Source organism: Pongo abelii, chromosome 19, assembly GCF_028885655.2.
Source record: "Pongo abelii isolate AG06213 chromosome 19, NHGRI_mPonAbe1-v2.0_pri, whole genome shotgun sequence".
Lineage (NCBI taxonomy): Eukaryota > Metazoa > Chordata > Mammalia > Primates > Hominidae > Pongo > Pongo abelii.
This window is the reverse complement of record NC_072004.2, coordinates 7,300,296-7,320,848: the sequence shown is the minus strand read 5'-3', so window position 1 is coordinate 7,320,848 and position 20,553 is coordinate 7,300,296. Positions and strand designations below refer to the sequence as shown.

Below are 20,553 nucleotides of genomic sequence, written 5' to 3'. Positions count from 1 at the left end.
TCTTCTCCCACTGTCTAGGCTGGCACCATGCCCCCCCCTGCAGAGGTGACGGACCCATCCCATGCCCCCGCCGTCCTGCGCCAGCTCAATGAACAGCGGCTCCGTGGCCTCTTCTGTGACGTCACCCTCATAGCGGGAGACACCAAGTTCCCTGCTCATCGCAGTGTCCTGGCTGCTTCAAGTCCCTTCTTCAGAGAGGCCCTGCTCACTTCAGCCCCACTGCCCCTCCCACCAGCTACTGGGGGCGCCGCACCCAACCCTGCCACCACCACAGCTGCCTCTTCCTCCTCCTCCTCTTCCTCGTCTTCCTCTTCTTCTTCCTCTTCTTCTTCTTCTTCCTCCTCTTCCTCTTCCTCTCCCCCTCCAGCCTCTCCCCCTGCTTCTTCCCCGCCCCGGGTCCTGGAGTTGCCAGGAGTCCCAGCAGCTGCGTTTTCTGATGTCCTCAACTTCATCTATAGTGCCCGGCTTGCACTGCCTGGTGGTGGAGGGGACGGGGCAGCTGTAGCAGAGATTGGAGCTTTGGGGCGCCGTCTGGGCATCTCCCGCCTTCAGGGCCTGGGGGAGGGAGGTGATGCCTGGGTACCTCCTACCCCAGCCCCCATGGCCACCTCGCAGCCTGAAGAGGACAGCTTTGGGCCCGGGCCCAGGCCAGCTGGGGAGTGGGAGGGTGACAGGGCTGAGGCCCAGGCCCCTGACTTGCAGTGCTCCCTGCCCCGGCGGTCCCTACCCTGTCCCCAATGTGGAAAAAGCTTCATCCATCCCAAACGGCTGCAGACCCATGAGGCCCAGTGCCGACGAGGGGCCAGCACTCGGGGGTCTTCAGGGCTGGGAGCTGGGGGCGCTGGCCCTGGTGGTCCTGCAGGGGTGGACGCCTCAGCCCTGCCTCCACCGGTGGGCTTCCGAGGGGGCCCCGAGCACGTGGTGAAGGTGGTGGGCGGCCACGTGCTGTATGTGTGCGCGGCCTGCGAGCGTTCCTACGTGACCCTGTCCAGTCTGAAGAGACACAGCAATGTACACTCGTGGCGGAGGAAGTACCCCTGCCGCTATTGTGAGAAAGTGTTCGCTCTGGCGGAGTACCGCACGAAGCATGAGGTGTGGCACACGGGGGAGCGCAGGTGAGTGATCCAGGCTGACGGGAGCGGCCGGAGGCCGGCACTCAGCCATCATAGGAACAAGGGCGGCAATGGTTGGGGCTTAGGGCCTAGAAAGTTATCCTGAAACTAGGCTAGCTGCAGTAATCCCAGCACTTTGGGGGGCTGAGGTGAGAGGATCGCTTGAGGCCAGGAGTTTGAGACGAGCCTGGACAACATAGAGACCCCATCTCTACAAGCAATTTTTTTTCTTTTCTTTTCTTTTTGAGACAGAGCCTCTCTCTGTAGCCCAGGCTGGAGTGCACTGGTGTGCTCTTGGCTCACTGCCACCTCCGCCTCCCAGGTCCCAGTTCAAGCAATTCTGCCGCAGCCTCCCGAGTCCTGGGATTACAGGCATGCGCCACCATGCCCAGCTAATTTTTTTGTGTATTTTTAGTAGAGTCAGGGTTTCACCATGTTGGTCAGGATGGTCTTGAACTCCTGATCTCGTGATCTGCCTGCCTTGGCCTCCCAAAGTGCTGGTATTACAGGTGTGAGCCACCACACCTGGCATTTTTTTTTTTTTAAGACCGAGTCTTGCTCTGTCCCCCAGGCTGGAGTGCAGTGGTGCAATCTCAGCTCAGTGCAACCTCTACCTCCTGGGTTCAAGCGATTCTCCTGCCTCAGCTTCCCGAGTAGCTGGGATTACAGGCGCACACCACCACGCCCAGCTAATTTTTGTATTTTTAGTAGAGACAGGGTTTCACCATGTTGGCCAGGCTGTTCTTGAACTCCTGACCTCAGGTGATCTGCCAACCTCGGCCTCCCAAAGTGCTGGCAGTACAGGGATGAGCCACTGCGCTCAGCCTCTACAAGCAATTTGAAAAATTTTAAAAAAGCCATCCTGAGGCCCCTGCTCACCACCACTCACCGGTCTGCCTCCCTCCAGCCCCAGTTCCTTCAGCTGAGGTTTTTTTTTTTTTTTTTTTTTGACAGAGTCTCACTCTGTCGCCCAGGCGGGAGTGCAGTGGTGCAGTCTTGGCTCACTGCAACCTCGCCTCCAGGGTTCATCAGCTGAGGTTTGTTAGGGCCTCTTTGTGCCACGTCCTGGCTTGCTGCGGGGAAGGCCTAGAGGGAAAGAGAAAGCTCCCCTCACCAGAAAGGACCGCAGCAGCACAGGCATGTCCGGGAGTTATTACACTATTCTGAGCAGGGCCTTGTGTTTCCACGCGGTGTCCCTGTTCGTAAGTCATTTCCCCATTCTGTCATTTGGGCTTGAGAAGAAGGCTCTGTGAGTTAGGCTGGGTCCCAGATGGAATAGCCGAGGCCTAGAGTCTCACAGCCGGTGGGGGCGCTGAGCTCAGATGGGCACCGTGCATTGAGGCTGGCCGGGTGAAGGAGGCAGCTCAAGGCTGCGGGAGTCACAGGTTTGAGTGCAGGCTGCAGGAAGACCTGGGAGGCTTCGGGGCCCTTGACTCAAGTGGCTGTGTTCCTGCCCTATTCCCTGCTGTCCTGCCCAGGTACCAGTGCATCTTCTGTTGGGAGACCTTTGTCACTTACTATAACCTGAAGACCCACCAGCGAGCCTTCCACGGCATTAGCCCGGGCCTCCTCGCCAGTGAGAAGACACCCAATGGAGGCTACAAGCCCAAGCTCAATACACTCAAGCTCTACCGCCTGCTCCCCATGCGGGCAGCCAAGCGGCCCTACAAGACCTACAGCCAGGGAGCCCCAGAGGCCCCCCTTTCTCCAAGCCTCAACACACAGGCCCCTGTGGCAATGCCAGCCAGCCCGCCGCCTGGGCCTCCACCTGCCCCAGAGCCTGGCCCTCCACCCTCTGTCATCACTTTTGCCCACCCAGCTCCCTCTGTCATTGTCCATGGGGGCAGTAGCAGTGGTGGAGGGGGGAGTGGGACGGCCAGCACAGGAGGGTCCCAAGCCGCCTCGGTTATCACTTACACTGCTCCCCCGAGGCCACCCAAGAAACGAGAATACCCACCTCCTCCCCCTGAGCCTGCAGCCACACCCACCAGCCCAGCCACAGCAGTCAGCCCAGCCACTGCTGCAGGGCCAGCCACGGCCACCGCCACGGAGGAGGCCAAGGGCCGGAATCCACGGGCTGGAAGGACTCTGACTTACACAGCCAAGCCAGTGGGCGGGATTGGTGGAGGTGGGGGTCCCCCCACAGGGGCTGGCCGGGGCCCCTCTCAGCTGCAGGCTCCACCTCCACTGTGTCAGATCACTGTGCGAATAGGGGAGGAGGCCATCGTCAAGCGCCGCATCTCAGAGACTGACCTGCGTCCTGGGGAGCTGAGCGGAGAGGAGATGGAGGAGAGTGAGGAGGACGAAGAGGAGGAGGACGAAGAGGAGGAGGAGGATGAGGAGGAATCAAAGGCTGGTGGGGAGGACCAGCTCTGGAGGCCCTACTACTCCTACAAGCCTAAGCGCAAGGCTGGAGCTGCTGGAGGTGCCAGTGTGGGGGGCAGTGGGCTGCCCCGAGGCCGTCGGCCACCACGCTGGAGGCAGAAGCTGGAACGGAGGAGCTGGGAGGAAACCCCAGCGGCCGAGAGCCCAGCGGGACGTGCCCGCACAGAGCGGAGGCACCGCTGCGGGGACTGTGCCCAGACCTTCACCACCCTGAGAAAGCTGCGGAAGCACCAAGAGGCCCACGGCGGGGGCTCCCACAGCTCCCGGGCCGGACGGAGGCCCTCCACCCGCTTTACCTGCCCCCACTGCGCCAAGGTGTGCAAGACCGCAGCTGCCCTGAGCCGCCACGGGCAGAGGCATGCTGCTGAGCGGCCCGGGGGCACCCCAACCCCTGTCATTGCCTATTCCAAGGGCAGCGCTGGCACCAGGCCCGGGGATGTCAAGGAGGAAGCCCCCCAAGAGATGCAAGTCTCCTCATCCAGCGGTGAGGCAGGTGGCGGGAGCACTGCTGCTGAGGAAGCTTCCGAGACCGCCTCACTCCAGGACCCTGTCATCTCAGGGGGTGAGGAACCCCCAGTAGTGGCAGGTGGGGGCAGCTATGTATACCCACCTGTGCAGGAATTTCCACTGGCCCTGATTGGGGGCGGCCGGGAACCTGGTGGTGGCAGGGGAAAATCTGGGAGTGAAGGGCCAGTGGGGGCTGGTGAGGGGGACCGGATGGAGGGGATAGGGGCTGCCAAAGTCACTTTCTACCCTGAGCCCTACCCGCTCGTCTATGGCCCCCAGCTCCTTGCCGCTTACCCTTACAACTTCAGTAACTTGGCCGCTCTCCCGGTTGCTCTCAACATGGTCCTACCTGATGAGAAGGGTGGGGGGGCCCTTCCCTTCCTACCAGGGGTCTTTGGCTACGCAGTGAATCCTCAAGCAGCACCCCCTGCCCCACCAACACCACCTCCCCCAACTCTTCCTCCACCAATTCCCCCTAAGGGAGAAGGGGAAAGGGCAGGGGTTGAGAGAACCCAGAAGGGCGATGTGGGGTGAACCCTGGGGCTCAATCCCCCTTTCACCAGATGCCACCCTCCCTGAACCCCCCACCACTACCAGCTCCCTGGCCTCCCTGCCCCTTGGGAGCCCCTCCACACTCTTGTGCAGGGACTTGGGGGCCCCTGGAGCTCAGGGGTCAGGCTGCTTTGTGTGAGATTGTAGTTTTCCCATCTCCTGGGAAGGGATCTTTCGAGGTTCCCCTCTCAATCTTCCTCCAGGGAATGGCCTCCATGAGGGGCAGGGCCAGCTTCCATCCCTTCTCCAGCCCTTGGGGCAACTGAGCAATATACTTAACCTGACTCTCTACTCACAGCCCCCACCAGCTCTGAATGTCTAACCTGCTCCCCTGATTCATAAACCTAGGGGGAAACCATCTCTCTCACCTAATGACCCGCCTTGTTCTGAAGCTTTCTCTAAGCCCTTCCCAGATGCTTCCTAGCACATTCCATTCTTTGTGGCCCAGGGCCTGGACCAGACCATTGTGATACCTGACCCCGCCCACCTGGGAGTGTGGCTTTGGGTTCCATCCTTCCCAAGCGTGGGTCTCTACATCCCTGTTTCCCTTGCATCAAGACACCTTCCTCGGCTTCCATGCCTTTGGATCTTCCATGTTCCTCCCCATATTCCTGGACTTCGGAGATGGCCTCTCCCAAGCCAGGTCAAGGAGGTTTGGGGGAGGGCTGCCCCTCTGCCCCTCTGTTCCGTGGCTGAGCACTTTCCCAGTCCAGGGCAGGGAAATATTGGCCCTATCTTGACCCCCAAATCCAGTGAGCTCCAGATTCTTCCAAGGCAAAAGAGGTGAGCAGATCACACCTCTTTCTGCCTCTACATATGGCCTATTCTGGGCTAAACCAGATTTGGGGGCCAGGAGGGAAGAACTCCATATGGGATGGAGAAGGGACTCTACTTTCTCCCTGTTTTTTTTTCCTGATGGTTTCTCCCAGACTAGACCAAATAGCCAGAAAAATGATAGGGGTCAGATGGGTGGGTAAGCCCAGGATTTGCACATGACCTTCCATCCTTACCTGCATTCCCATCTCCCCAGTGTCACTCCCCTCACCAATCACTCCAGATGGTTTTGGGGGAACCATTCTACTCTTCTGGTGGGCTTTGGGGTATCCCCACCAACTTTCCCTTCAAAATAGCACCTTACACCCCATCTTTGACTCAGTTCCCCACACCCAAAGATCCCAGCCTAGGGATGGGGTACAGGGACTTTAAATAGTCCCTAATCCCTAATTTGCACTAGATAACCCTGGTCAGGGGTCCCTGTATTTCCTTCCAGTGGGGGAGATGAAGAAATGTTTGCTCCTAATTCTCTGAAAACTGGGCCTCCCTGCTCTGTGATTGGATATATATTTCCCATCCCACCCACCTCCCCCCAAAAAATAGCTCACAAGGGGAGAGCCACTTTGGGGGAGCAAATTTGACAAATGGGAATTAGAGGAGTGCAGTTTTAAAAGGAAAAGTTGCTGTCATCAAAATGGCAGGCTTTTCCCCAGCTACTGTTTTTGGGGCCAAGATGGCTGCCCTAGCAGCAATCACTGCCAAGGGCAAGATCATGGCTTTTGGAGGGAGGTGAGTTTAGGGAGGGCCAGGACCATCCTCCTACCCCTCATACCCTCCCAGCATATACAAAAGGGGAGGTTTTAGACAGGCTCCCTGAATGTTAACCACAGAGGAGTCACTCCTTCATTCCTCCTCTGTCTCTTTGCACTTTTCTTGGTCTTGGCCACAGCCTGAGTGATGAATTTCCTACTGAATGTACCAAGTTCCAATTTTTAAGGGGGGGGAAAGGTTTCAAATGGGGAAAAACGCCAAAAAAAAAAAATCACTAAAAATTCCCACAAATCTTGTTTCTGGCACTTTAGAAAAACTGCAAAAAAATACATAATAAAGAATACATATATATATATCTACACACAAATTATATATCTATCTATCTATACAGCGGAACCACAAGAGAGACTGAGGAAGGCCTGGAGGCAGGGGCAGAGGTGACGACAGTGCCCCTATATCCTTAACCCATACTCCTCTGAGGCAAACAGGCATGGGAAAATGGAAGGGTTGAGGATGGACCGGAGAATTGGAACTTCAGAATAGGTCAAAATTCCAAAACCATGGACATTTTTTTTTGGGAGAATTGAGATTGTAGACATTTATTTTTTTTAAATATGATCAAGGAAAATAGCTTCCAGAATGTGGTGGTTCTGGGCAACAAATGAGATTGTGGTGACGTGGAGATTAAAATATATGTATTTGAGCTGGGGAATTTGAATATTGTGAGTTTCAGATGTTGGAAATTTGGGATTTTGCAGTTTTGTCTTTTGAAAATGATCAAGTCTTGTCAGTTCGTACCCTCTTTCCCCATGTTCCCTGGGAAGAAGGGTGGTGGCAGAGTGGGAAGGCCACTGGTTCTGTGCCGCAGCACGCAAGATTTAGAATTCTACAGACTCTAGCTCTATACGTAGTGAGGACCCAGATTTAGAGAAACTGACCAATATTTATCTCCGCATTTGTGTGTGTGTCCAACTCTGTAGGCCAATAAACCAACAAGACAAATGAACTGTGCTCCACAGTGGGATGCCAGGTGCAATTATTTGCGTGGCTGGTGGGTCTGGGGGAAAGGAACATGCTAACTTTGTCCCACAGGGGTCCCTGCGAGTTGTGGCCCAGTGCTCCCTCTTTGGACAGCAACTTCCAGCAGTTGAGTAGTTGAGTGAGGGCTTGTTGACTGTAGGCTCAAGCTGACTTTGGCCTAACATCCAGCCAGAAATGTTAACAGTCTAGTTCATACAACCTGCTGGGCGCGAGATCTCTATGTCCAAAATGGCCCTGCTTTAAACCAGGTCTAACCTTCCTTCCAAATTGAAAGAAAACTGAGGCACAAAATGTGTGATGGCCATAAGAGACACAACCTTTCTTTTTCCACTTGTAGCTTCCCCATTGGCTTCAATTCCTTGCCCCCTGTATCTTTTCTAGTGTTATGGAGGGATGGACAGGTAAACTAAGTGACGTGGGTCGGGTGTACAGGGGCTTTGAGGAATTATGGTATGAATAACTTGACCAGAGTGGGCAGCCACTAAGCTCTAGCCAAGTTGTTGCCAACAGGGGAATCAGGCCTGGTGTTACTATAGTTTTTTTTTTTGTTGTTGTTGTTGTTTGAGATGGAGTCTCGCTCTGTTGCCCAGGCTGGAGTGCAGTGGCGCGATCTCGGCTCACTGCAACCTCCACCTCCCGGGTTCAAGCGATTCTCCTGCCTCAGGCTTCTGAGTAGCTGGGATTACAGGCGTATGCCACCACGTCCAGCTAATTTTTGTATTTTTAGTAGAAACGGGGTTTCAGCATGTTGGTCAGGCTGGTTTCGAACTCCTGACTTCGTGATCTGCCCGCCTCAGCCTCCCAAAGTGCTGGGATTACAGGCGTAAGTCACCGCGCCCGGACTACTATAGTTTTTAAAATTATTTTTGAGGCTGGGTGTGATGGCTCACACCTGTAATCCCAGCATTTTGGGAGGCCGAGGCAGGTGGATCACTTGAGCTCAGAAGTTCAAGACCAGCCTGGGCAACATAGTGAGACCCTGTCTCTGTAGTTTTTTTAAAAAATAAGATTATTTTCAAGAGAAGCCAGGAAGCCAAATTTCTTTTGAAATATCCACATTTTAAAAGCAGTGAACTAGTAGCTGGGCTTGGTGGCTCACGCCTGTAATCCCAGCACTTTGGGAGGCCGAGGCGGGCAGATCACAAGGTCAGGAGTTCGAGACCAGCCTGGCCAACATAGTGAAACCCCATCTCTACTAAAAATACAAAGATTAGCTGGGCATGGTAGTGTGTGTTTGTAGTCCCAGGTACTCAGGAGGCTGAGCCAGGAGAATCACTTGAACCCGGGAGGCAGAGGTTGTGGTGAGCCGAGGTCGCACCACTGCACTCCAGCCTGGGCAACACAGCGAGACTCTGTCTCGAAAAAAAATAAAAAATAAAAGTAGTGAACTAGTTCAAATTTAAAACTGTGCAGGCCAAACAAAAAACACACCGTTGCAACCTCTGATACATATCGCATAGTGCTTTTTTCCCATCTCCCGTGATCCCCAGACAATCCTATAGGGCATATGCTATCATTAGTTTCATTTTACAGATGTCGAAACAAGTACAGAGCAGGCTAGTGGCTTGTGTGAGCACCAAGGCTGGAACTCGAATGAAGGCCTTTAAAACGCTTGTTTTTTCTCATTACCAATGCAAGCTTGTAGAAATAACTTTTTTTTATCCCAAAGATAGTACACATTACAAAACATAATAAATTACAGAAAGGCAAAAAGAAAACGACCACAAGACCCAACATGCAAACAATAAGCACTACTTTATTTCTATTTTTATTTTTTTAGAGACAGGGTCTCACTATGTTGCCCAGGCTGGTCTCAAACTGTGGGTTTCAAGTAATCCTCCCACCTCAGCCTCCTAAGTCACTGGGATTACTGGCCTGAGCGACCATGCCCAGCTTATAAACATTATTAATTGCTGTATTTACTTCCGGAAATTTCTTTCCCCTATTCAACAAATGTTAAGCACTTACTATAGGTCAGGACCTGTGCATGGCACTGGGGATGTTGCAGTGAACAAGACACTTTTTTTTTTTTTGAGATGGAGTTTCACTCTTGTTGCCCAGGCTGGAGTGCAATGGTGTGATCTTGACTCACTGCAACCTCTGCCTCCCGAGTTTGAGTGATTCTCCTGCCTCAGCCTCCCTAGTAGCTGGGATTGCAGGCATGTACCACCACACCCGGTTAATTTTGTATTTTTAGTAGAGACGGGGTTTCTCCATGTTGGTCAGGCTGGTCTCGAACTCACGACCTCAGGTGATCCGCCCGCCTTGGCCTCCCAAAATGCTGGGATTACAGGCATGAGCCACCGCGCCCGGCCAAGACACATTTCTTGACCTCATAAGGCTTATAATCTAGTTCCTGCTCTTTGTTCTATTTCACTGGCGACCTAGGTGTTGATATCCAAAAGAGCTTCTTCAAGATCCCAAAGAGTAAATCAGATGATACTGCATTTCAGGTGGGTCCAAGACACCTGCTTACCCAGCCCTCAGTCCAATGCTGTCCCCAGAAACGAAATAAGAGGCCCGGATTCCTGGTGAGGGAGTTAAGAGGCAGAGAAGGATAGGGCTTGACAGTATCACCAAACTCTCACTTCAACTGGCAGGGGGCCTGGGTCTCGACCCTCCAGTCTTCAAGGAAAGGGGTCTGGAGGGGGCAAGTGGTACGTGGCGTCCAGGAAGATGACTAGGGTCCCAACGCTGGTGAAGATGATGAAAGTCCACAGGAAGAGGCGGTCCACTACCATGGCCACAAACTGCCAGTCCTCCTTCAGCTGTGGGTAGGCAAAGGAAACTTCCTGAGCTCTGGGCCCAGACCCCCAGGGAAACCCCCCCATTTCCCCGCCCGGTACCCGCCTGAGTCCTCCTACCACTGGTTTGAGGCAAGAGCCGGCAGCGCCAACAGGAGAGCGAGACTGCAGGCAATGCTTGGGCATAAAGAACCAGTAGGTAAGCAGGGGGTGGGACCAAATGAGGGAGAGGTCCAATCAGAAACGAAAGCGAGGCCGGGCGCGGTGGCTCACGCCTGTAATCCCAGCACTTTGGGAGGCCGAGGCGGGCGGATCACCTGAGGTCAGGAGTTTGAGACCAGCCTGGCCAACATGGTGAAGCCACGTCTCTACTAAAAATACAAAAATTACCCGGGCGTGGTGGCGCGCCCCTGTCGTCCCAGCTACTCGGCAGGCTGAGGCAGGACAATCGCTTGAACCCGTAGGCGGAGGTTGCAGTGAGCCGAGATCGCGCCACTGCACTCCAGCCTGGGCGACAGAGCGAGACTCTGTCTCAAAAAAAAAAAAAAAAAAAAACAAAACAAAACAAAAAAACAAAAACGAAAGCGAGTGCTGGTGAGGAATTTGGGGGTGGGGCCAAGGTCGCCTAGGCCCGGCCTTGTTCCACCCCCGTTGGACATACCGCATCGTGGTCCTCCTGTTCCTGCAGCTGTCGAGCGATGTAGCTGATAGAAGAGACGACCTCCCGTAGCTCCGGAGGCAGGGCCACAGCCCGGTTTGGACCATCGATAAATCGCCGCAGATCAGGGGCAGACAGTTCAGGCTGGAACCTGGAAGAGGGGTGACTGGCCACGCCCAAACGCAAAGACAGCCAGTGCCAGCGACCCAGGCTCCGCTCCAGCTGCCTCCAACAACTTGCCAGTTCTCAAAACCCGAGAGCCCTTCATGCTCTCCCCGCCAGCAGTGATCTCTCTAGCCTTGTGCAACTTCTTCCACCGCCTCTGTTTTAGTTCCCACCTCCCCTCAAAGTGAGCAGCAGGGGTACTACAACTCCCATGATGCTCAACCACAGCATCTTCCGGGAGCATGGGCCGCTTCTTCCGCACACTCTTCTGGGAACTGTAGTTCTCCCTCTCCCTTTTATGTGGGTAACGGGCGTAGTCCTACCTGTTGGGTTTGGGGAAGAGAAAATCACTTGGCGGCTTCCGGATGAAATATTCATCTGTTCCCCGACCCCAGCCACTTCCTGGAGAAGAACAGTGAGGGGGCTCCGGCATCAGGTCTCTCTCGGGTTTGGGCCTTTTTAGACGCAGGTACAGCGGAAGTTTGTGAATGAAGATCTGCAGAGTAGAAGAGGCGTATTGGTGGGGGCTTTCATGCTTTCAGACCAGAAGGGAAACAGCCAACCACCCCACTCCACATGCCCATTCCCGCGCGTGAGTTTGTGCGTGCATATTCTTCCACAAACGAGCTACACAAGGAAATGCAGCCACACAGACGTAAGAGCTCTTTAGTGGGTTGGGCCTGTCGCGGTGGCTCACGTCTGTAATCGCAGCACTTTGGGAGGCCGAGGCAGGTGGATCACCTGAGGTCAGGAGTTCAAGACCAGCCTGGCCAACATGGTGAAACCCTCTCTCTACTAAAAATACAAAAATTAGCTGGGCATGGTGGCGGGTGCCTGTAATCCCAGCTACTTGGGAGGCTCAGGCAGGAGAATCACTTGAACCTGGGAGGTGAAGGTTGCAGTGAGCTGAGATTGTGCCATTGCACTCCAGCCTGGCCACAAGAGCAAAACTCCATCTCAAAAAAAAAAAAAAAAAAAAAAAAGCTCTTTAGTGGGTTGGGAGGTATCCCAACTGGAAAGAGAGGGCTTCCAATCTGATCGTACCTAACCCTAAGAATATTTCCCTGGGACCCAAGATGGGCAGTATTGATGAAGAGAGTATGGGATCTGTGAAATGATAATGATGGGGGCCAGCTTAACTGTGCAACATTTCAACACTCAACAAGCTTGGACACTTCAACACTCTGCCACATAGCTATAGTTCTCCCTATGGTCTGTGAAAGGAAAGTTGGGGTTGAAGAGGAGATCTTTCTTACCTGACGGACCCAAAGGGGCATTTGGTGGGTGTGGGGTGAGCGGTGGTGCAGGTTGAGAACCACAACACTAAGGATGACTGAGAAGGTGACGAGGACCATGGTAAACATGAGGTACTTGATAATAATGGGTACTGATAGGGAGGTCTCAGGTACTTTGTCAGCCAGCAGCAGCAGGAACACAGTAAGGGTCAGCAGGGCAAAGATTGAGAGCCCCATCTTCTCTCCTTGGAGGGCAGAGGGGAAGAGAGAAGGATTAGACTTGCCTGAAGGAAAGCTCTATGGCATAATCAGTGACCATGTTTCCAGGCCATTCAAAGACAGATTTCTGCAGCCAGGCACAGTGTTTCACACGTGTAGTCCTGGCACTTTGGGAGGCCAAGGTGGGAGGACTGCTTGAGCCCAGGAGTTTCAGACCAGCCTGAGCAACATAGGGAGACCTCTTCTCTACAAAAACAAATTTGAGGCTGGGTCTTGCTCTGTCACCCAGGCTGGAGTGCAGTGGCATGATAATGGCTCATTGAAACCTCCACTTCCCAGGCTCAAGTGGTCTTCCCACCTCAGCCTCCTGAGTAGCTGGGACTACAGGTGCACGCCACCATGCCCAGCTAATTTTTGTACTTTTTGTAGAGACAGGGTTTCATCATGTTACCCAGGCTGGTCTCAAACTCCTGAGCTCAAGTGATCCACCCGCCTTGGCCTCCCAAACTGTTGGGATTACAGGCGTGAGCCACTGTGCCCCACCTCTACAAAAAGAAAAAAAAAAATTAGCCAGGCACAATGGCGCATGCTTGTGGTCCCAACTATTTGAGAGGCTGAGTTGGGAGGACTGCTTGAGCGTGGAAGATGGAGACTGCAGTGAGCTGTGATGGTACCACTGCATTCCAGCCTGAGCAACAGAGCAAAACTCCATCTGAAAAACAAAAAAACAAACAAAAAAAAAAACACAGGCTTTTGGAAGGGCCATCTGCGTGTAAATCATTCCTACTTTTGTATGTCCACCCTGGACTTCTCCCCTGAATGCCAGATATATATCCATCTGCCTACTCAACCTCTCTTGGATAGTTGGATGTCTAATACATATTTCAAGCTTAACATGTCCAAAACTGAACCAGGTGCAGTGGCTCACACCTGTAATCCCAGCACTTTGGGAGGCCGAGGCGGGTGAATCACCTGAGGTCAGGGGTTCGAGACCAGCCTGGCCAACATAGTGAAACCCCATCTCTACTAAAAATACAAAAAATTAGCTGGGCGTGTTGGTGGACGCCTGTAATCCCAGCTACTAGGGAGGCTGAGGCAGGAGAATCACTCGAACCCGGGAGGCAGAGGTTGCAGTGAGTCGAGATCGTGCCATTGCACTCCAGCCTCGGCATCAAGAGCGAAACTCCGTCTCAAAATACAAAAGCAAAAACAAAATAAAACAAAATGTCCAAAACTAAATTATCTTACTACCAAAGCTTCTCCTCCCGTAGTCTTCCCTATCTCTTATTTATTTATTTATTTATTTTTAGACAGAGTCTCACTCTGTCACCCAGGCTGGAGTGCAGTGGCGTGATTGCGGCTCACTGCAACCTCTGCCTCTTGGGTTCAAGCAGTTCTCCTGTCTTAGCCTCCCGAGTAGCTGGGATTACAGGTGCATGGCACCACACCTGGCTAATTTTTTGTATTTTTAGTAGAGACAGAGTTTCAGCATGTTGGCCAGGCTGGTCTCGAACTCCTGACCTCAAGGGATCTGCCTGCCTTAGCCTCCCAAAGTGCTGGGATTACAGGCGTGAGCCACCGCGCCTGGCCTATACCTACTTTTAATTGCATGCAGATTAAGCAACGGATTAGGCAGAAATTTCTAGGGAAAGGGCAGTAACTTCTGTGTCATCAGGTGACTGCCATGGAAAGGAGTGGTAACTCCCAGGTGTTTCCATGGCAATGGTAAACTGACATGGCACACTCGTGGGTATGTCTTATGGAAAGCTGCATCTGCCCTGTTCCTGTTCTAGCTGGTCCTCAATTTGGTCTGGAGTCGAGTCCCACCTCCTACATCACCATCTTGCTCCATAGCACATTATCTTAGGTCTGAATTATTGTAAAGCCCTCCTAACTGGTCTCTTTGCTCCGTCCTTTTCTCTCATGCTGACTATTCTCAACAGAGCAGCCAGACTGATTTTGTTAAAATATAAATCAAGCTGGGTGCGGTGGCTCACGCCTATAATCCTAGCATTTTGGGAGGCCGAGGCGGGCAGATCACCTGAGGTCAGAAGTTCGAGACCAGCCTGGCCAACATAGCGAAACCCCATCTCTACTTAAAGTACAAAAAATTTAGCTGGTATGGTGGTGTGTGACTAGAATCCCAGCTACTCGGGAGGCTGAGGCAGAATAATCGCTTGAACCCGGGAGGCAGAGGTTGCAGTGAGCCAAGATGGCGCCACTGCACTCCAGCCTGGGTGACAGAGAGGGACTGTGTCTAAGAAAAAAAAAAGAAAAGAAAGAAATAGAATCAGATCATATTATTCCTCTTTCCAGAACCTTCCAGTGGCTCCCCCTCTCCTGCATGAAAGCAAAGGCCTTACTTATTATGGTCTATAGGTCCTTCCCATGAGCTCCTTGACTTCATCTCCTACTGCTTTCCCCTCTGCTTACTTCACTCAGTTCCACTGGCCTCCTTCCTGTTTCTTGAGTACTCCTGACCTCAGGTGATCCACCAGCCCCAGCCTCCCAAAGTGCTGGGATTACAGGTATGAGCCACCATGCCCGGCCTGCTTTCCTGCTTTAGACAAAGGATTTGATGGCAGAGAGGAGGAAAGCATGTTTTGAATACCAGAGTTAAGGATATCAGGTCTCTGAATCAGACTGCCACTGACCCAGGCTGGAATTGCAACACTGCCTCTCTCTAACTGTGTAATGATTTCAGGCAAATGACTTAAACTCTTTCAGCCTCTTTATCCTCCACTGTAAAATGAGAATGACAATTCGTTACTTACCTCACAGGATTGTTGTAAAGTTTAGAATTAGTACATGTACCATGTTAAAGGAATTACCTTATAGCAAGTGTTCAAAAAAGAAAAACAAAAAACAACCCAAAACCCAATGCTTACATAGAACTTACTGGGTGCCAGGCACAGTTCTATTAACTCTGTCAATCCTCAAAATAATTATAGGCGGTAGAGATGATGGTTAGCCCACTTCCAGATCAGGAAACTGAGACACATAGGGATTAAGGAATTTGGCCAGGTGTGGTGGCTGACCCCTATAATCCCAGCACTTTGGGAGGCCGAGGCAGGTGGATCACCTGAGGTCAGGAGTTCGAGACCAGCCTGGCCAACATGGTGAAACCCCATCTCTACTAAAACTACAAAAATTAGGCAGGCATGGTGGTGGGCACCTGTAATCCCAGCTACTCAGGAGGCTGAAGCAGGAGAATCGCTTGAACCCAGGAGGTAGAGGTTGCAGTGAGCCGAGATCACGCCACTGCATTCCAGCCTGGGCAACAGGGCAAAACTCCTGTTGCCCTCCTGTTGTCTCGAAAAAAAAAAAAAAAAAAAAGATTAACGAATTTGCCAAAAGTTATCCTATTATGCTGCCTCCTAAAGAAATGTTCACTATTACTGTTTATTATTATTATTTATTTATTTATTTATTTATTTTTTTGAGACAGAGTCTGTCTCCCAGGCTGGAGTGCAGTGGCGCAATCTCGGCTCACTGCAAGCTCCGCCTTCCGGGTTCACGCCATTCTCCTGCCTCAGCCTCCCGAGTAGCTGGGACTACAGGCGCCCGCCATCACGCCTGGCTAATTTTTTGTGTTTTTAGTAGACACGGTGTTTCACCATGTTAGCCAGGATGGTCTCAATCTCCTGACCTCGTGATCTGCCCGCCTTGGCCTCCCAAAGTGCTGGGATTACAGGCATAAACCAGCACGCCTGGCAGCTATTACTATTATATATTTCCCAGGGAGATAGGAGGTTAAAGGACTAGTGGGGGCTGGGCGCGGTGGCTCATGCCTATAAGCCCAGTACGTTGGGAAGCTGAGGAGGACAGATCACTTGAGTTCAGGAGTTGCAGACCAGGCTGGGCAACATGGTGAAACCCCTTCTCTACCAAAAATACAAAAAAATCAGCTGGGCATGATTGTGGGCACCTGTGGTCTCAGTTACACAGGAGGCTGAGGTGGGAGGATTGTTTGAGCCCAAGAGTTTGAGGCTGTAGCAAGCCATGATCACACCACTGCACTCCAGCCTGGGCAACAGAGCAAGACTCTGTCTCAAAAAAAAAAAGGTCGGGCGCTGTGGCTCACGCCTGTAATCCCAGCACTTTGGGAGGCCTAGGCGGGTGGATCACGAGGTCAGGAGATCGAGACCATCCTGGCTAACACAGTGAAACCCCATCTCTACTAAAAATACAAAAAATTAGCTGGGTGTGGTGGTGGGCACCTGTAGTCCCAGCTACTCGGGAGGCTGAGGCAGAAGAATGGCGTGAACCCGGGAGGCAGAGCTTGCAGTGAGCCGAGATTGCGCCACTGCACTCCAGCCTGGGTGACAGAGTGAGACTCCGTCTCAAAAAAAAAAAAAAAAAAAAAAAAAAATTAAAGGAGTAGTGGGAGTCTGCAAGTGGGCAGGGGATGTTGGGAATGGAGAAAGGGAATGGGAGAGCTGTCTAAGCCTGGAGGTTTGTGGTTCAGAGGAGTAAAGGCGTTATGGATTAGAGGCTAGGAATCCTATTAGGAAAGAGTTCCAGTTTCACTGAGCGGAGGAAAGGTGGCAGTCAACGGGAGGCAGAGCCTGGGCGGGATTGCTGAAGCCCAATCTATGATGCTTTGGATTGGCAGGAAAACCCTGCCTGGATTAAGGATGAAGAGGAAGAAGCTGAGCCAATGACAAAAGAGTAGGAGCCCCTTCCCCCATTACCTGCGTCTGGTGGCAGGTAGAAGACGAAGATGGCCAGAAGAGTGATGAGGATGCATGGGGCAATGACGTTGACCAGGTAGAAGAGAGGCTTGCGGCGGATGATAAGGTAGAAGATGACTTCCTGGCGCTGTCCTTCCTTCCCTCCCCTAGGATCGCCTGGAGGCTGGATTAGCCGAGAGGGCTTGTGGATAATCTCCCATTGGCCATTCTCTGGGGATGAGCAGAAGAAGGGGAACACAGATGTGGGAGCTGTCCTGGTTAGTGCCAGGTATGGCTTGCTCTGCCACAGCCTAGACCTGAGAGGGCTGACTTGATGAGACTAGCTGTGAAAACTGGGCTGAGTAGCCCATCTCTAATAAACTTGGGCAAGTCTCAGTTTCCATATTTTTATTTATTTATTTTGAGACAGAGTTTCACTCTTGTTGCCCAAGTTGGAGTGCAGTGGCATGATCTCGGCTCACTGCAACCTCCACCTCCCAGGTTCAAGTGATTCTCCTGCCTCAGCCTCCTGAGTAGCTGGGATTACAGGCGTCCACCACCACACCTGGCTAATTTTTTGTATTTTTAGTAGAGATGGGTTTTCACCATGTTGGCCAGGGTGGTCTCGAACTCCTGACCTCAGGTGATTCGCCCACCTCCACCTCCCAAAATACTGAGATTAAGGAGTGAGCCACTGCACCAGGCCTTTTTTTTTTCTTTTTTTTTTTTGAGACGAACTTTCACTCTGTCACCCAAGCTGGAGTGCAGTGGCGCCATCTCGGCTCACTGCAACCTCCGCCTCCCAGGTTCAAGCGATTCTCCTGCCTCAACCTCCCAAGTAGCTGGGATTTACAGGCGTCCGCCACGATGACTGGCTAATTTTTTGTATTTTTAGTAGAGATGGGGTTTCACCATGTTAGGCTGGTCTCGAACTCCAGACCTCAAATGATCCGCCCACCTCGGCTTCCCAAAGCACTGGGATTACAGGCGTGAGCCACTGCCCCCGGCAATTTCCATACTTTTAAAATGTAGATAGCCATACCCATCTTGCTGACCCCACAGGGCTATATTGGGCATCACTGACAGTATATTTATGAGCCTGTTAGAAGCTGGAAATCATAGGGCCCATGGATGTGGGAGCCATGCCTACTCACCAATGAAAGTCCCTTGATGAATGTGGATTTCCTGCTGCTCTTGCCCGTCAGGACCCAGGCCTGTCTGCAGGCTGACCTCCGAGCTGTCGTAGCTGTAGGAACTGAACACCATAGTGCAGTTCTGCCAGTCGAAGGGGAAGTAGGTGACCTGGATGGAGGGGAGAGTCACTAGAGCTGCCAGAGAACCAGTCAGCGCTGGTGGAGTTTGGGAGGCCTTTGGGGAGGGCACAGGGAAGGGGAATCACGGAGGAATTGGAGGGTTATGAAGGGAAGCCATTAATGGGGGAGGGGTGGGGAGGGCGGTCACTGAGTAAGACTAGAAGTCAAAGAAAGTGATCAGAACACTCAATGGAAAATCAGGAGGGTAGACGAGGGGAGGGTCATGGAGATTAGATAATGGGGGAAGGATGAAGGATGGGAGTCTCTGGGGAGTCAGGATGTCTAAGGAAAGGGAGGGTTTGTAAGAGCTCCTTCAGCTTCCAATGTGGAGCCCAGAAACCTGGATGCTGCAGCTGCTGCGATAGATGCCCGGCGGTTGCCAACGCACGGAGCCGTCGGAGGACACCACGACGTTAATGTCCAGAGCCACGTCAAAATTCCCATCATTGCTGCAGAGAAGGGATCTCATCTGGGATCAGGCCCCGCGCCCGGAGGCCCCGCCCCCCGAGGCCCCGCGCCACCTCCCGGGCTTTGGAAGGTCTCATACTTGTTCAGTAGCACCACGTCAGGCAGCCACACGGATTCCGCCGTGATGCGGAGCAAATCGATGCCGTCGTGCTCCGCAGGGTCCCAGCTCAGCCTGTAGTCAGTCCACTCCTAGTGAAGCAGAAGCTGAGGGGCTGCCCCGGGTTGGAGGCCAGGAGGGACTTGGGATTTCCAAAGGAAGGCCAGGAAGGGAGTGCAAGGAAGGGGAGCAGGGCAGGCATAAACTGTGGGTCAACGGGCCAGGGTTCTGGCTCTGGCTCCGCCTTCACTCGCTGGGATCCACATCAACTAATTTCCCTTCCCCCGCACCGGGTTTCAATTTTTTACTCTGTAAAAGTGAGGAGGCTGCAGTAGCTAGCCTCTAAAACAGTGGTTTTCAAACTGCAGTTTGCAATCCTTTAGTGGATGGCGAATGAAATTAGCGGCCCCAAACCAGTGTTTCAAAAATTAGAGTGGCTCACGCCTGTAATCTCAGCACTTGGGGAGGTTCCCCCCGAGGCTGGTGGATGTCTCGAGCCCCCGCGTTCAAGAACAGCATGTGCAACATTGTGAGACCGCATCACACACACACACACACACACACACACACACACACACACACACAATTGGAATTAAAAATGCACGGGGTGCAACTCCTGTAGTAAAGTTAGGTGTTGTTTCCTTGAGCTTTTGCTTCAGTTATAAACGCGTTATCTAAAGTCATGATGTAAAAAATATTCTTTCTGGGCTGGATATTCAAGGAAATTGTCAAGGCAGCGGGAAGCCCTTTCCCACCCCGCGGGGTCTCCATACCAGGTCTAAGTACACCTTTGTGCTCATCTCTTCATCCTTCTCGTTCTAGAAGGGAAAAATTTAAGGGGTAAAGGTGAAATAGGGTGGAGAGAAATGAGGGGGCTCGGGGGGCCAACCTCTCTCCTGGGAACCCCGCCTCCTTTTTCTGAGCCCCACCCTCTTGGATCCAAGTCCACCTCCCAGAAGCGGCGTTAGTTTAAGACTTGCCTCTATCTCAGAAACACCCCTTCCTGCAGTCTACGCTCCCAGCCTATCAACCTACCAGACCCGCCCCTGCCTAGCCCTCCGCCTAGCTCTGTCCTGGGCCCTACCTTCAGCTCATAATCCACCCAGCCCCGAACCTCCACGCGCTGCCATTTATTGACCCCTCAGCACCAAGCTCCGCCCCACCCTGGGCACTCAGGACCCACGTGGCCCTACCTCGAGGTCAGTCCCCCAGCCCCTGCCTCATCCCCAGCTCCACTTTAAGGTCCGATCACAGGTCTGTCCATCACCCCACCCGGCTCTACTCCAGGCCCGTCCACCACCCACGGCCAGAGCTTGTCCATTGGTCTGATTTCGACCCAATCTTCACCAAAGGCTGGTCCATCTCAGCCTGGTCTCGTCCCAGGCCCCGCCCCCAGCCTGTCCCCGGTCCGGCCTTGCCTAAAGCCACTCCCCCGGCCTGTCGGCGGGCCTGACCTCTACCCCCCGCGCGCCCTCACCAGGCTGATGAGTTGCGCCAGGATGAGACCAACGCTGACCCTGACACGGTCTCCCACCTCCCGCGCTGGCCGCACGGAGCTATCATAGCCAGAGAAAAGTTTCTCCCGGAGTCGGCCCTCCGCCTCCGAGCCGCGGACGCCTGGGGGAGGAGAGACTAAGTGCAGCCCTGGTGCCTGGCCACGACCGCTGGCTCCGTCATTGCCCCTTGGAGGCCTACACTTACCTGGGGCGAGCGGCGCCCCCAGCGCCCCCAGCAGCATCAGCAGAGCCCCTGGGGTCATAGCCTGGTGGCTTGCTCAGTGACTTCGCTCAGAGAGCCGCTGGGACCGCCAGCACAAGGGAAGTGACGAGGAGCCCGGGA

The 20,553-nt window shown here is 53.2% G+C and overlaps 2 protein-coding genes across 13 annotated transcripts in view; one reads left to right on the top strand and one right to left on the bottom strand.

Annotated features, from left to right (window-relative positions):
• Positions 1-17,238, top strand: part of ZBTB4 (zinc finger and BTB domain containing 4) — a 34,844-nt gene extending 17,606 nt beyond the window's left edge. For 9 of the 10 annotated variants that reach the window (XM_024235056.3, XM_054536168.2, XM_054536167.2 and 6 more), the window contains exons 3-4: positions 19-1,115; positions 2,591-7,107. In XM_024235056.3, the coding sequence (XP_024090824.2) occupies positions 28-1,115; positions 2,591-4,538 (3,036 nt within the window). In that variant the 5' untranslated portion in view covers positions 19-27 and the 3' untranslated portion in view covers positions 4,539-7,107. Of the gene's footprint in view, positions 1-18; positions 1,116-2,590; positions 7,108-16,778 lie in introns of those variants that run through there. The other variant, XM_054536170.2, reaches the window with a different exon arrangement.
• Positions 8,879-20,541, bottom strand: CHRNB1 (cholinergic receptor nicotinic beta 1 subunit). 3 transcript variants are annotated; one of them, XM_002826961.6, is made up of 11 exons: positions 20,416-20,541; positions 20,192-20,331; positions 19,488-19,532; positions 18,697-18,806; positions 18,490-18,598; positions 17,991-18,138; positions 16,858-17,067; positions 11,966-12,189; positions 11,033-11,205; positions 10,548-10,695; positions 8,879-9,910 (listed from the first exon to the last, which is right to left on the bottom strand). In XM_002826961.6, exons 1-11 carry the CDS (start codon positions 20,471-20,473, stop codon positions 9,770-9,772), a joined length of 1,506 nt encoding a protein of 501 aa, XP_002827007.5. In that variant the 5' UTR covers positions 20,474-20,541; the 3' UTR covers positions 8,879-9,769. The 3 variants fall into 3 exon arrangements, with proteins under 3 accessions (XP_002827007.5, XP_054392147.2, XP_024090792.2); XM_054536172.2 differs by having other exon boundaries at positions 20,192-20,510; XM_024235024.3 differs by lacking the exons at positions 20,192-20,331; positions 20,416-20,541 and adding an exon at positions 19,908-20,102.
• Positions 20,542-20,553: the final 12 nt, after the last annotated feature.

Coding starts and splice junctions, on each gene's coding strand:
- CHRNB1 (XM_054536172.2), bottom strand. CDS start 20,473: ATGACCCCAGGGGCTCTGCTGATGCTGCTGGGGGCGCTGGGGGCGCCG. Junction 17,068..17,990: donor TCATCAAGGGACTTTCATTG/GTGAGTAGGCAT, acceptor GCTCATCCCCAG/AGAATGGCCAATGGGAGATT. Junction 9,911..10,547: donor AACAGGAGGACCACGATGCG/GTATGTCCAACG, acceptor GCCTACCCACAG/CTGAAGGAGGACTGGCAGTT.